General features: G+C 36.6%; 1 protein-coding gene across 3 annotated transcripts in view; it reads left to right on the top strand.

Annotated features, from left to right (window-relative positions):
- Positions 1-13,190, top strand: part of ercc6l2 (excision repair cross-complementation group 6-like 2) — a 38,715-nt gene that overhangs the window by 19,717 nt on the left and 5,808 nt on the right. For 2 of the 3 annotated variants that reach the window (XM_084138358.1, XM_084138359.1), the window contains exons 17-18: positions 854-1,026; positions 4,977-6,162. In XM_084138358.1, the coding sequence (XP_083994484.1) occupies positions 854-1,026; positions 4,977-5,874 (1,071 nt within the window). In that variant the 3' untranslated portion in view covers positions 5,875-6,162. Of the gene's footprint in view, positions 1-853; positions 1,027-4,976; positions 6,163-13,190 lie in introns of those variants that run through there. The other variant, XM_084138360.1, reaches the window with a different exon arrangement.

A 13,190-nucleotide genomic window follows, 5' to 3' on the forward strand; every position in this document is an offset into this window, starting at 1 on the left:
ATCCACACAGGTCTGAACCCATGGTCATCAGAGCCGGGCTGAAGCTGGTACCCGGGCGTGGCAGGGGGGCTCAACAGCGCCCCCTTGGACACGGTCTGAAAACTTGGTCCATATATCAAATATTCATTGCATGAATTAATATGAAACTCGGTACACATCTAGATCTCATCGGGCCGAACAACTTCCGCACTCTGAGTTATTAGCTCCGCCCAACAGGAAGTCGGCTATTATGGGTTGTTTGAAAAACGCATGCTGTGGAATTTGATGTACTCATCCTAGAGAATTCATCCAATCGCCTCCAAACTCGGTCAGCATGAAGTCAAGACATTGAGGATGATAAATTGCGGACGGATTTTTGATATCTCGAACGGTTTGGCCGTGGCGAGGAAACAATGGCGAGAAAAGAGAAACACGAAGTAATATAACTTCTGCATACGTTAACTGATCTTGATGAAACTTCAGCAGTGTGTTCGTGGTAAGAGGCCGATCAGATGGATGTAACTATTTTGAGTCAAAGTTATAGCGCCACCAACTGGCATATATACATATATATATATATATATATATATAAATATATAAATATAGCTGCGAGCAGCGATGGAGGGCCCAAGCCGGTGACACCGCCACCCCGGTGGCTTTAGTGTAACTAAAGGCACCAGGGTGGCGGTGCCACCGGCTTGGGCCCGCAATCGCTGCTCGCAGCTATATATATATATATTTTTTATAATTAATAAGTAGTTTGAAATTCCAGATAGGATTTTTGGGTGATCAACCAAGAATAATTTGGGATTTTTGGGTAAAGATTTGTTAAATAAGTCCAATTCTAACATACTTTGTATTTATTGTGTAATAGACTTCCACCCAGTCATCTGATCCCGTACTCGCAGATCACGGCAATGGAGGTCAGACACCGCTAGCAAATGGCAGACCCCACATGGAGCATCCAGTCACCCACACCATCAAAACCTCTTACCGCCAGAACAATGTCACTGTCATAGTGGGCGAAACACCCAGTAGCATGTGCAGGTAACACTATTTTCTGCTCCAAATCCCTCGCTTTTCTCCCCGCACAAGATCTGACTAGCCGTCATCTCCACACAAAGCAAATAATTGTGTCAGTTGGGCTAAAAACTCAAACACTAGAACAGCAAGTCAGTGAGAAGAAATTCCTGGTAGCGCAGGGCCATGTGCCAGTTCTCCCCACAGCTATGGTGTGCTGCCCCCGCCTGGCCCCTGGGGCCGCAGGAGCGAGGGAAGACCACCCCGGAGCCCTCTCACCCACCCATTTCCCAAGTCTGGCCAAAGTCATAATCAAAACCCCCTCTTTATTCTGCTTTTCTCCTCAGTACAATCTCACAAATGTACTGTTTGCTCATGTAATGGTGAAAACACAGACACACACACACACACTAGTGTATAAATTCTCTTTTTCTTGATGAATTGCTTTAATGGGATTCAACTCCTTTCAGACACATACTTAAAGGTCTTGCTTCATAGATAGTTTTTGCTTTGAAACCACAAAGGGTGGCAAGCATTAGAAGTTACACCACAAGCAGCTTGTGAGCTCTTTCAGTTTCAAATTACTAAGTGGTTTTCCTTAAAGACCCTTACACTGAATTTTCTGGGTTGTTTTATGTTTTAAAATGGGGTTCGTTGTTTAATTCATCTTAAATATGAAGGACTAAAAATGACAGAACGAAAAAAAAAAAAAAATAGAAATAAATAAATAAATACAGAAATAATAGTGAAAATAAATACATTTTGGTAATATAAATGGCTATTTCTGTATTTTTACATGTATTTATTTATTTATTTATGCATTTCTATATGTATTTATGTATTTATACATTTATTTATATATTTATGTATTTATATATTTATTTATTTATTTATATATGTATTTATTTATACATTTATTTATTCCTACATTTATTTATTTCTGTATTTCAACATTTCTACATTTATTTATTTCTGTATTTCCACATTTCTACATTTATTTATTTCTGTATTTCCACATTTCTACATTTATTTTTCCCTGCGCATGTATGCTAATTGACCAATGGCTAAGCCACGCCCCCAAACGCGATGAGCCAATCACAGTACGCATAGCTAACCCAATACACTCGGACATTCTCTGCTTCCTCGTCCATTGCGGTTATCAGTTTTCATTCGTTTTTATGTTTTTTCTTGTCATTTTGGCTTTTAAACAGCGTGTGTGTGTGATTTTGGTTGGGTTACAGTTGTAGGTTACAGTTTGACAAGAGTTTACAGTTTGACAAAAGCACAATGTTGTGTTTTACACAAATATAAGTAGGCTAAACACTTTGCAGTTTTAATTATGTCCTGTATGAACAAAATGGAGTATGTTTTTATGTTTCCACTGTTCGATCGCGCCCGCTCTCTGACACACACACACACACACACACACACACACACACACACACACACAGAGACACACAAACACACACACACACACACATTCCAGCAATGCAATCTTGACATCGCAGCCTGTTCATTATTCTGCGCTCACACCAAACACGAATAGAGCGTCAAATTCGCGCGTATCCGCGTCTAGTTCGACACTTGAACATTTTGAATCCAAAGCGAATAGGACGCGCGTATAAAGCGAGCGTTTGAAGCGAAATAGCACCAAACTATAACGTTTACACTGTGAACTGTAAATCTTTGTTCTGGAGCTGAAGCTTATCGACCTTCTCAACAATAAAATTATTAATATAACATTGGTCAATTAGCATACATGCGCAGGGAAAAATAAATGTAGAAATGTGGAAATACAGAAATAAATAAATGTAGAAATGTGGAAATACAGAAATAAATAAATGTAGAAATGTGGAAATACAGAAATAAATAAATGTAGGAATAAATAAATGTATAAATAAATACATATATAAATATATAAATAAATAAATATATAAATACATAAATATATAAATAAATGTATAAATACATAAATAAATACATATAGAAATTCATAAATAAATAAATAAATAAATACATGTAAAAATACAGAAATAGCCATTTATATTACCAAAATGTATTTATTTTCACTATTATTTCTGCATTTATTTATTTATTTCTACTTTTATTTATTTATTTATTTATTTTTCGTTCTGTCATTTTTAGTCCTTCATACTTAAAGGCATAGTTCACTCAAAAATAATAAAAATAGTGTCATAATTGCTGTACTCCTCTGCTTGTCATTCCAAATCTTTATGACATTTTTCTGCAGAACACAAATGAAGATATTTGGAAGAATGTTCCATTTCCCCAAAAAATCTCAAAATATATTTTATGTTACACAGATGAACGAAAGTCATACAGGTTTGCAACAACAGGAGGGCGAGTAAATGGTGACAGAATTTTCATTTTTGGCTGAACTATCCCTTTAAGAGTGTGTTTCATGTCACGTGTTTTAGCATTAAGCAAATCTTCTGGTTCTTATTATGCTGTAACTTATGGGCTGTGGTCTTATGATATAATATACAGGCTGTCATAAACTTGCTCCCTGCCTGTATTTTGCAATGCATGGAGTATAAAACAATCTCTTAGAATTTTATAATACACTCAATTTTTTTAAGTAAACTGCTTATTAATATTTCAAGTCCTACTTTGTGTGATCTAAAAAAAAAAATCCCAAAACAAAACAGGAAATGATATATGTGGACCCCATTGAAGACCCTGCAGACCCTCATGACTGTGTGTCTCTTTAAAATATAAAAGATAATTTGACCTTTTTATAATACGGTTATAAAATATCTCATGGTGCAAATCATCAAAAACTTGATGTTAATAAAGCGGGGTTTTTTAAAACCGTATGAAACCAACGTGAATACAAAGAGTACATCTTAAAGAACTTGGCACGTGTTTTAAACTAGATTTTTTTCTTTTCTTATTCATCATTGACCTGTATAGTGTAATGATTTACTACAGATGATTTAGCCAAATAAAACACTTAAAATAAAAGAAAACACACTTAAAGCTTTGAAAATCATTTTGTATATAGTTGTGTCACTAAGGCCCTGTTTACTCCTGGTATTAAGAAGTGTTTTGGTCTATCGGATCACAAGTGGGCGACGCTAAATACAGGTGTAAACGGGGTCTAAAACATTTTGAGCTTGTCCACTTTCGACCACTTCCAAAGGTATTAGAAAACACATTTGACTTTTGCTTTTGTAGTGTAAACACTCATATGGTCGAATGCATTTCGAACAGCCACAAAAGACCACCTGCTCTCCGCCTACTGACCTAGATAGATAGATAGATAGATTTTTATTTGTATTTTGTAGATGCGTACATAATACAAACACACATAACATGTTAAATTATCGCCATATCATAATACAATCAAAAATAATCGCTGACATCACAAAACAACAACAAAGAGAGTATAAGTGACGTATCAATGGCCGAATTCCTATGTATTTAGAGCTTGTATAGATACAGGAACACAACTCTTACTATACCTGGCCTTTCTACACATCAGTAACCTATACCTACGGCCTAATACATGCATATTATGGGAAGTGAGCTAGCCAGATGGGATTTAAACTTTGTCGGCTGGAGACCCAGGACAAAAAACGTACCAAGCACAATGTTCTCTCACTATTCCTGATTTCTTCTGGATATCAGATCACAAACGAAAGCTGCTGCTCTCCGTAGTTTTTCCATCATCTCTGGTCATGTTCATAAATTGCGTGAGCTTATTTCATCCAGTAGATCAAAAGATTTGAAAAAGCCCATAGATTTACCTGCCTATAGACCCTCCGCTCTAAACAAAATTAGGACAGAAGTGGTTGAAAGTGGAAAATAGAGATGGATTAAAACACCAGTTGTAAACGGGTATGTCTCTCTTGTCTACTTGTGATCCGATCGACCAAATCCCATCTTAATGCCAGATGTAAACAGGGCCTAAGTTAAGTTGATTTGTGTCATTAAGATAATATTTTGTCTCGCAGACAGCAGTTGGAAAAAATGGCTCAGTTCTTTGGATTCGACACTGTGCGAGACTTTGCAGAAGACATTCTGAAGAACGATTCAGAGCAGAGACTTAGCCGATTGCGAAGCTTCTACAGCCAGGAGAGACCTGAACTCAAGAACTTCACCGAAAAGACCTTTCCTAAACCCCACGTCGAGCCAAAGCCACCCACCTCACCGCCACCTTCTACAGCCAGACAAAGAACTACCTCAAAAAGAGCCCACCGAAACTCCCCTCTTAAACCTCAAGTTGAGGTACCAACCCTTGAAGTTGAGGATCAAAGAGAACCGTCAAAGAAAAAGAGAATGGGTAAACCAGAAACCTCTGAGGTTCACGTTCACTGCAGTACAGACCTCACAAACAACAAAATGAAGATGTCTTCCACAGACAAATACCCATCATCAAGTTCTGGACATCTTTCTCAAAGGTGCAGTGCACCAGTAGAAGAGACTAAAACCAAAATGATTAGTTCCTCACAACCTTTCAAGAGCAATAAATACACTTCACGGTCACCTTTAGTCTCCACAGATGATTGTGCTGCATCAAGCTCAACCCAGACCAGCAGCTCCTCCAAAATCTCAGACCTTATAGGTGACACATCCATCCTGAATGACTTGTTCAGGTCAAAGAAGAAAACCGTAGACCAACCGAGGGATGTGAAAACATCCACATGCACTGAAAGAGCAAAAAGTAGAGGAAAGGACTTCTGGGACATTTTGAATGAGGGGAATGTGGAGAGCATTAACAAACTCACAGATCTGACTGAGGTGGAGAAGATCTGTAACAGCGTTAGTGTCTCTGCAAAGTCCAGGAGTAATGAGAAAACCGAAAGCTCGCAACTTTGGAAAAAAAATGAGAAATTTCTCTGGAAACACTAGTTTTAAGGTTGCTCTTTTTTACGATTATTTACAATGTTATGTTTTATTGCAAGGACAGACTTTTTATTTATGATCATTTGTTTTTATTTGTTTTAAATTTTGAATTTATATTTAAAAAAAATTTAGTTTGGTTTTTCAGGATTCAGTACACTGTATAATTGACTGGCAATTTATATAATTGTTATTTTATCTTGTTTTTTAATTGTATTAAAGTTCATGTTTTGAAGAAGGCACAAGGCACATATTTTATGAATGCATATGTATTAAATGAATAAAACAATAAAATAACATTGGTTCACTGGTGGTTTCATTACAGATTTTGGAAATTGGAAAAGGAATTGAATGTTTAATTTTAATATGTAGCTACTTAAGATATAAAAATAATGTGAATTTTATTCATACATGGTAAGAAAAGTGTTGTCAGAGCATGCGGCGTAGTTAAATGTTGAATGTTAATTGGTAATTTAAATATTTTACAGTATTTATATCAGAATTGGAAACAGTGCAACATGTTCAACAAAAATTTTTCTTTTTTCCTCCCACACAACTGTGCCTCTCATTTGGTTTCAGGCAGTTAAATGACTTAAATAGTTGGTGGTCTTGGACCTCAGACCAAAAAGTGGTGTAAATAGTTTTGAAGTGGTGTAATTGCTTTGACGAAGTGGCACAAATCTCTCTCGCCGCAGTCGTTTAATCTCATCTGCCATGTGTCGCAGAGCTCAGCACCTGTACCATATCCTCAGCACACTGCATTAGTGGTGGCACAATGAGAGAAATGACACATGTGACTTGCAGCTGTTGTCTCACATCGCTCAGCTGTTGCACTTAGGTAAACAAGAGGGAACGGGTAGGATTTTCACTCTTGGTCTTCTCTTAAATGCTGAAATTAGACAGTGTTGATAGCTTTAATACAAACGAAGTTGGGGCTACAAAGGACACTCGAGACGGCCTCCAAACTTCTGGGAGGTAGAACAAGGATGGCATATTGTCCTCACGAAACATTTGCCACGATTGTTCAATGGTTGTTTACAAATTACCTTTAAAATTAGTTTCCAAACTGGTCTTCAGTTTTTATATTCCTAAAGATCATCTATAGGTACTGGAGGAAACTTAGTTGTTTGTGCTTGTATGTAGGGGTGTGTGATACCACGAGTTTTGACCGTGGACGATTAAAATGTCTCCGCGATCTGCTTTTGAAGAAATATCGTAGTATCGTGCTATACAGAGTTTTCTATCAGTTGCAGTTCTGGAACCTCGTCCCAACATACTGTACAATGTGACGTACATTTACAGTGTCCGTGTTGGTGTGTCCATGCCGGTGCCGGTGTCCGTGCCGTTGTGTTCATGTCCGTGCCGGTGTCCGTGTCCGTGCCGGTGTGTCCATGCCAGTGTCCCCGTGCCGTTGTGTTCGTGTCCGTGGCGGTGTCCATGATGGTCCGTGCCGGTGTGTCCGTGCCGGTGTTCGTGAGAGTCTCATGTAACCAAGTCAAATTTACTTTTTTTGGCTTTATTTTCGTGTTGGTGTTTCCGTGCCGGTGTATCCGTGCCGGTGTTGGTTTCCATGCCGGTATCCGTGACTGTATCTGTGACGTTTTGCCATCACAGGAATTACATTTTAAATTATATAAATATATTAAAATAGAGTTATTTTCATTTGTAAAAAATATTGTCACATTTAGTTTTGGATTTTGTTTCATGTATATTATTTTGAATTTCCTGTTTGTCATGCGTTTCCCTTGCCATCTTTTAATTGTGTCTTGTGCTTCCCTAGTCTTATGTGTCATATTCTTATTGTTTGGCTGTATTGATTGTTCACAGGTGTTTCTTGTTAGTCATTAGTCTTGGTGTATAAATAGCCCTCATGTTTCCATTGTATCTTGTCTAGTTTTGTTTGTGTTTGTCTGTTGGTGAGTGTCATGTTACCAACCAAGTCAAATTCACGTTTTTTGTCGTGTTGGTGCCTGTGTCCGTGTCTGTGTAATAGTAAACATGCTGCCGTTTGTTCTTAAAGGGATAGTTCACCCAAAAATGAAAATTCTGTCCTTATTTACTCTCTAATGTTGTTCCTTAAACACCAAAAAAAAGAGAAAATTCCTCACTGCTCTGAGAACTTTATTAGTAGCTTTAATAAGTTTATTTAATTTCTTTCTTGAATGCTTCTGTTAAATACACCTACTGTAGCTGAAAAAAAAGAATGAAAGAAAATAATGACATTTTTATCTTCACCTCTTTGGGCTAAATGTCTGCCATTCTTTTTTATTTTATATTTTGTTACCTTGTAAGGCTTTGTTTTTTAAATGGGGACATTAGTTTGGCTGTAATACTCAGTCACTTGTAAAATAGTAAAAACAACATGAAAAAGAATTGTGATAAAATTGTGAATCGTGATTAAAACACCAATGCAGAAAAATTAGCACAGAAAATTCCTTCTTATAAACCTATGTTTATAACTTTTCTTAGAGTGTGTCTAAATGTATAACTAAATTTAAGAAATACACTAGCGCTCAATAGTTTGGGGTTAATAAGATTAATACTTTTTATAGCAAGGATGCATTAAATTAGTCAATGTGACAGTAAAGACATGTACATTGTTACAAAAGATTTCTATTCCAAATAAATGTTCATTCAAACTTTCTATTTATAAAAGAATGAAAAAATGGTTCAGAACAATCGTTTTCAACATGGATAAAAATAATAAATGTTTCTTGAGCACCAAATCAGTATATTAGAATGATTTCTGAAGGATCATGTGACTTGTGAAGACTGCTTCATATTCAATATAAAACATGATATAAAAAGGATACAATGAATTGACAAAATACCATAACATTTTACACAAATCTTGTAATCATTACGTTTATTATATTTTTTAGACATGTTGGAAATGCTAGAACATAAGATGTATATCAAGTTCATATGGGCTTCTGCTGCCAAAAAAGGTAGGAGAAAAAAGGAACGTCTGTTTTATGTGGTTTGAAAATGAAACCGTTTCATCAGTTTCTGCTATATGCAAACTCAGGAATTGGACGTCCTGTTATTTCTCCATGTTGCACAAAGAGATATTCAGAAATCACGGGAGATTTGCTTGTTTTAGTAGCACCTCCATCAGCACTGCAGTTCAGTCCGGGGCAGGTAGAACAAGCTGTTTGTTTTTCCTGATGCTAACCAAGACTGAAGTCACGTATGAGATCGGTCTGCTGACTCTGATTTACTTTGCTTATTTTCTAATGTCATTTTAGCAGGCATTTTGATTTGATTTCTGAGAATGTGCAAAATAGCCCAACCTCTGTTCAGACGGAGGAAAGGGGCAGCTTTCATTTTCATGTCGTCCTACTGACGAGGAAAAGTGTTGATTGAACCACCACCGTCTGTCCTTCAAGCGAGCACTTTTTCTTCAGAACTGATTTCATGTTCGTTTAACGCTTTCAGCCGGTCCACAAAAATCCCCCTACTTAATTTTATTAGGAAATTACAGTCGTGCTTGCCATGACGACGAGTCCACCATCATTAAGGTGAGCCCTCAGGCATCAGCTGCATTGGTTTTCTCCCACTAAGTGTAACATGAGTAACTTATTGAATATCACACCTCACAAAACCGTTGGAGAACGTAGTATAACAATAAACTCCCACTCAGAATGAAGGTCTGACCCCTGAAAGAGTTCCCACATGCTCCTTCCTTACTTGACCTAATTTGAAGTGTTTCAGTACATGGTGAAGTAAGCAAACATGGCTGATCCCACTTCCCAGATAGTGTTATTAATGATGTTTTTAGATCTTGTCATGATAAACACCAAAAAAGCACGGATTTGACAGCAAAGACGGGTAAAATGACACAAATAGACATTAAAGAGAAACTATTTGGTTACAAAATGTGCATGTTATGTCTGTCCCAGGCACTGACAAATGGGACTTTTTTGATATATTAGGGTAAATATTTACCCGTTGGGGAATGAGGCAGATTCTCTGTTTGATTGCCAGAGTTCAGTGTCATTTGATCTGTTGTTTAGAGAATTGAGAGCTTGGTAAACAGTCATTCGTCCTACATCTGCCTGCTGTTTATGTGTGTTGGGACTCGAAGCCCTTGAAGCTGGACCACACAAGCAAAGCTTATTGAGACTGCAGTCAGATGTTGACTCGTGACAAAACAGTCCTCTCACTTTCATGTTCTTATTGCTGATATAAACATAAAGCATTGTGCTTGTTTATTTCAGCAGAAAATTTCCAACATGAAAACAATTTGTTGGCTCATGACTACATGCAGCTGTTAAACGTTGCAAAATTTAGTAAACAAAGCATGTAATATTTTATAACACAATCCCCCGGTTTCACAGACAAGGCTCAAGCCTATAGTCCCAGACTAAAATGCATTATTGGGCTGTTTTAACTGAACGCAACTTGTACTGGCATACAGTATGGAATAACTGACGACAGGCCATTGAATTGAAAAATACTGCACACCCTATACGCCTCGGGTGCGCATTAATTTTCTATAATTCAACGGCCCGGAGTCAATTATTCCGCTTATACTACGATTATCACACCTCAAAACATTGTTCAGATGATGTATTTCAAGACATTTGTCAGGTTTTTGTCCATAACATGACTAATTTCTTACGCATCTAAACCCAAGCCTCCGTTGCTGCTTTTGTTGTTGTAGGCTGTAAAGACCTTTGAAATAAATGAAATCATTTGGCGAAGTGATATGGAACTGTAAAGGGGTCAAGACCTGCCTGGAACTACTTTTGCAGTGCGTTTTCCTGAAAATAATTGCACATTAAGTGCATAAATAAGTATGTTTTAAAGTATGTTTTAGGGTACGGTTACACAACAACGATGTACTAAAAACGGAAACGTTTTTCCTCTGTGTTTTTCGTGTACAGACGATAACTTTGTCAAAACGATCCCGTTCACATGGATCCGCGAAAATGACAACAACAAAAAAAGGCTGTATTATGCATCCAGGCCAGTAGTTGTCGATGTCTAAACAAACACTATGCGCCCATAGACTGAACAGGAACGCATGTGCAAGACGTCACTGTTTTCACAAATTTGCTTTTTTGTAGTTTACACAGAGACGTTAACGGTATCGAAAACGGTGTTGTAAATTACCCCTTTGTATCTTGTCAAGCTTTAAATTACACTTATTTTTATGTGTTGACTATCATACTAAAGCACATACAAAGTAGTACTTGTAGTGTGTTATTTGACATTACATTAAAAGTTAATACAGGTTAATATAGGTATAAATGTTAAATATTTAAATTGCAACTAATGTGTAATTACAAATATATTTAAATATGACACAAGTTTTAATGGAAATGACATTAAAGAATATCTTAGTTAGCCTACCATAATTGCTATTCAGATATGGCAGTAAAGTCGATAGAAGTAATTATGTTACATATAAAGATGTACTTAAATCTTAATCAAGTGAGTAATTTAAACTAATTGCATTTAATATAAATTATAATTCATTTTAATTTAATTGTAAATTACATGCAATTAAGTGTCCGAAAATATTACATTCAGTTTGCACTTAGTCTTTCAGAGTATATTATTTCTGTAATAATTAGGCTCCTCTTTTTAAAAATATGCTAAAGTGTACTTAGTCACCAGGGACTCATGTATAAAGACTTGCGTTGAATTCATACTAAAACATTGCATACGGACAAAGCTGTAAATGTGCGTACGCACAAAAAAACCCAGATGTATGAATCTCTGCGTACGAAGGATCCCACGCATATTCTCTTTGTACATCCCAGTTAACGTAAAATTGAGCGCACATGCACGAGCACAACGCCCCACCCAGTCTCCTCCCTTAATTAAACTAATTTAAATATGGTAATGAGTCCACTTTGGCAAAAGAAAGCAGTAAGAAAATAGCGGCAAGAAACGAAACTTTACAGAAAGTGAATTGGAGGTGCTACTATCGGAGGTAGAAACGGGAAAAAAAAAATTTGTATTTGGAACTTTGTCCTCCGGAATTAATAACAAAAGGAAAAAATATGAGTGGGAGAGTTTGGCTGATGCTGTCAATGCGGTGGGATCTGAAAGTCGCACTGTAGAGTAGACTGAGTACAGTTGAGACACTTTTTGCGTTTTGATTTTTCACACAAAAATAGACATTGAAAATAAGTGAATTTCCACATGACACGTCACATGACATTACATTAGCTTGTAGACTAAGATATTATCTATCAATAATACCCACAAGTAGTTTATATTTTCCACAATCAGCTCATAAAAATAAGGTGCTTTTTGTCTCAACTTTGTCTCAACTGTACCAATATGTGGTACAGTTGAGACAGTGCATGGTACAGTTGAGACACCCATTTCTATTGATGTGAAGGTAACTAACCATTCATTGTAAAATATAAAAAATAAAGACAAATAAAGAAAATAACAATTGGGCAACATTTTTGTTTATTCATCCATTTATATTCATTCATTTTATTTAAATTAGCACTGATTAAAATGTATAAAGCAGGAACAAGATATGTAACAATATTTAATAATAATACAGTTTAAATATCACAAATATCAAATTTTATTTTCATTTGCGTCCTATGCTGGCTTATTACGGCGTTTAAACTGTTATCATAACACTGAACAACTAAACAATGTGTTTCCTAATAGAACTGTAGATATGGGTCTCAACTATCCCCCGCTGGCCACCTCGCACATTTCTCAAGATTTTGCAATTACCTTGCATGACACAATACCATGAAATATGCCCGTTTTTAGGGCACAGAATAACGTTTGTGGTGATACCAGTTACGTTTAACAGTCACATAAGGATAATAAGCTATTCATTGTGGAGAGTGCATTTTGAAGTGGACGTCATATCTTTTCCCGATATCTTCGGATCGGAGATGCGTCCGTTGTTCAAATTTCCCACGATCAAAGAGGACACTAATACGCACGTGCACAGCAAAAATCACAACTTGTGCTTGCTGCGAACGCAAGTTATTTAAGGTGTCTCAACTGTACACAGCCTACCCCAATTGACCTTAAAAAGAAATGGTCTGATATAAAGGTGGACATTAAACCAAAGCTGTCATTTCCATAGACTAAGGGTTGTATCAATTTGCATATGCTTTTAAATGTTCTTATTTAATTGCATAATTGATAGAATATTCCCATAAGGCTCGTGTGACAATATATGTTAATTATTTTATAAATTGCAAATTAATAGCAATGCTTCCCACGGTTGGTGGTGCGATAGACTTGTAGAACAATTCGTTGTGTAATGTTTGCAACTTCACTTCATTGCCTGTAAGAGTCGCCAACGGACAAAAACAATGAGAAATGTACGT

Source organism: Abramis brama (genome assembly GCF_963993115.1).
Source record: "Abramis brama genome assembly, chromosome: 16".
Taxonomy (NCBI): Eukaryota; Metazoa; Chordata; class Actinopteri; order Cypriniformes; family Leuciscidae; genus Abramis; species Abramis brama.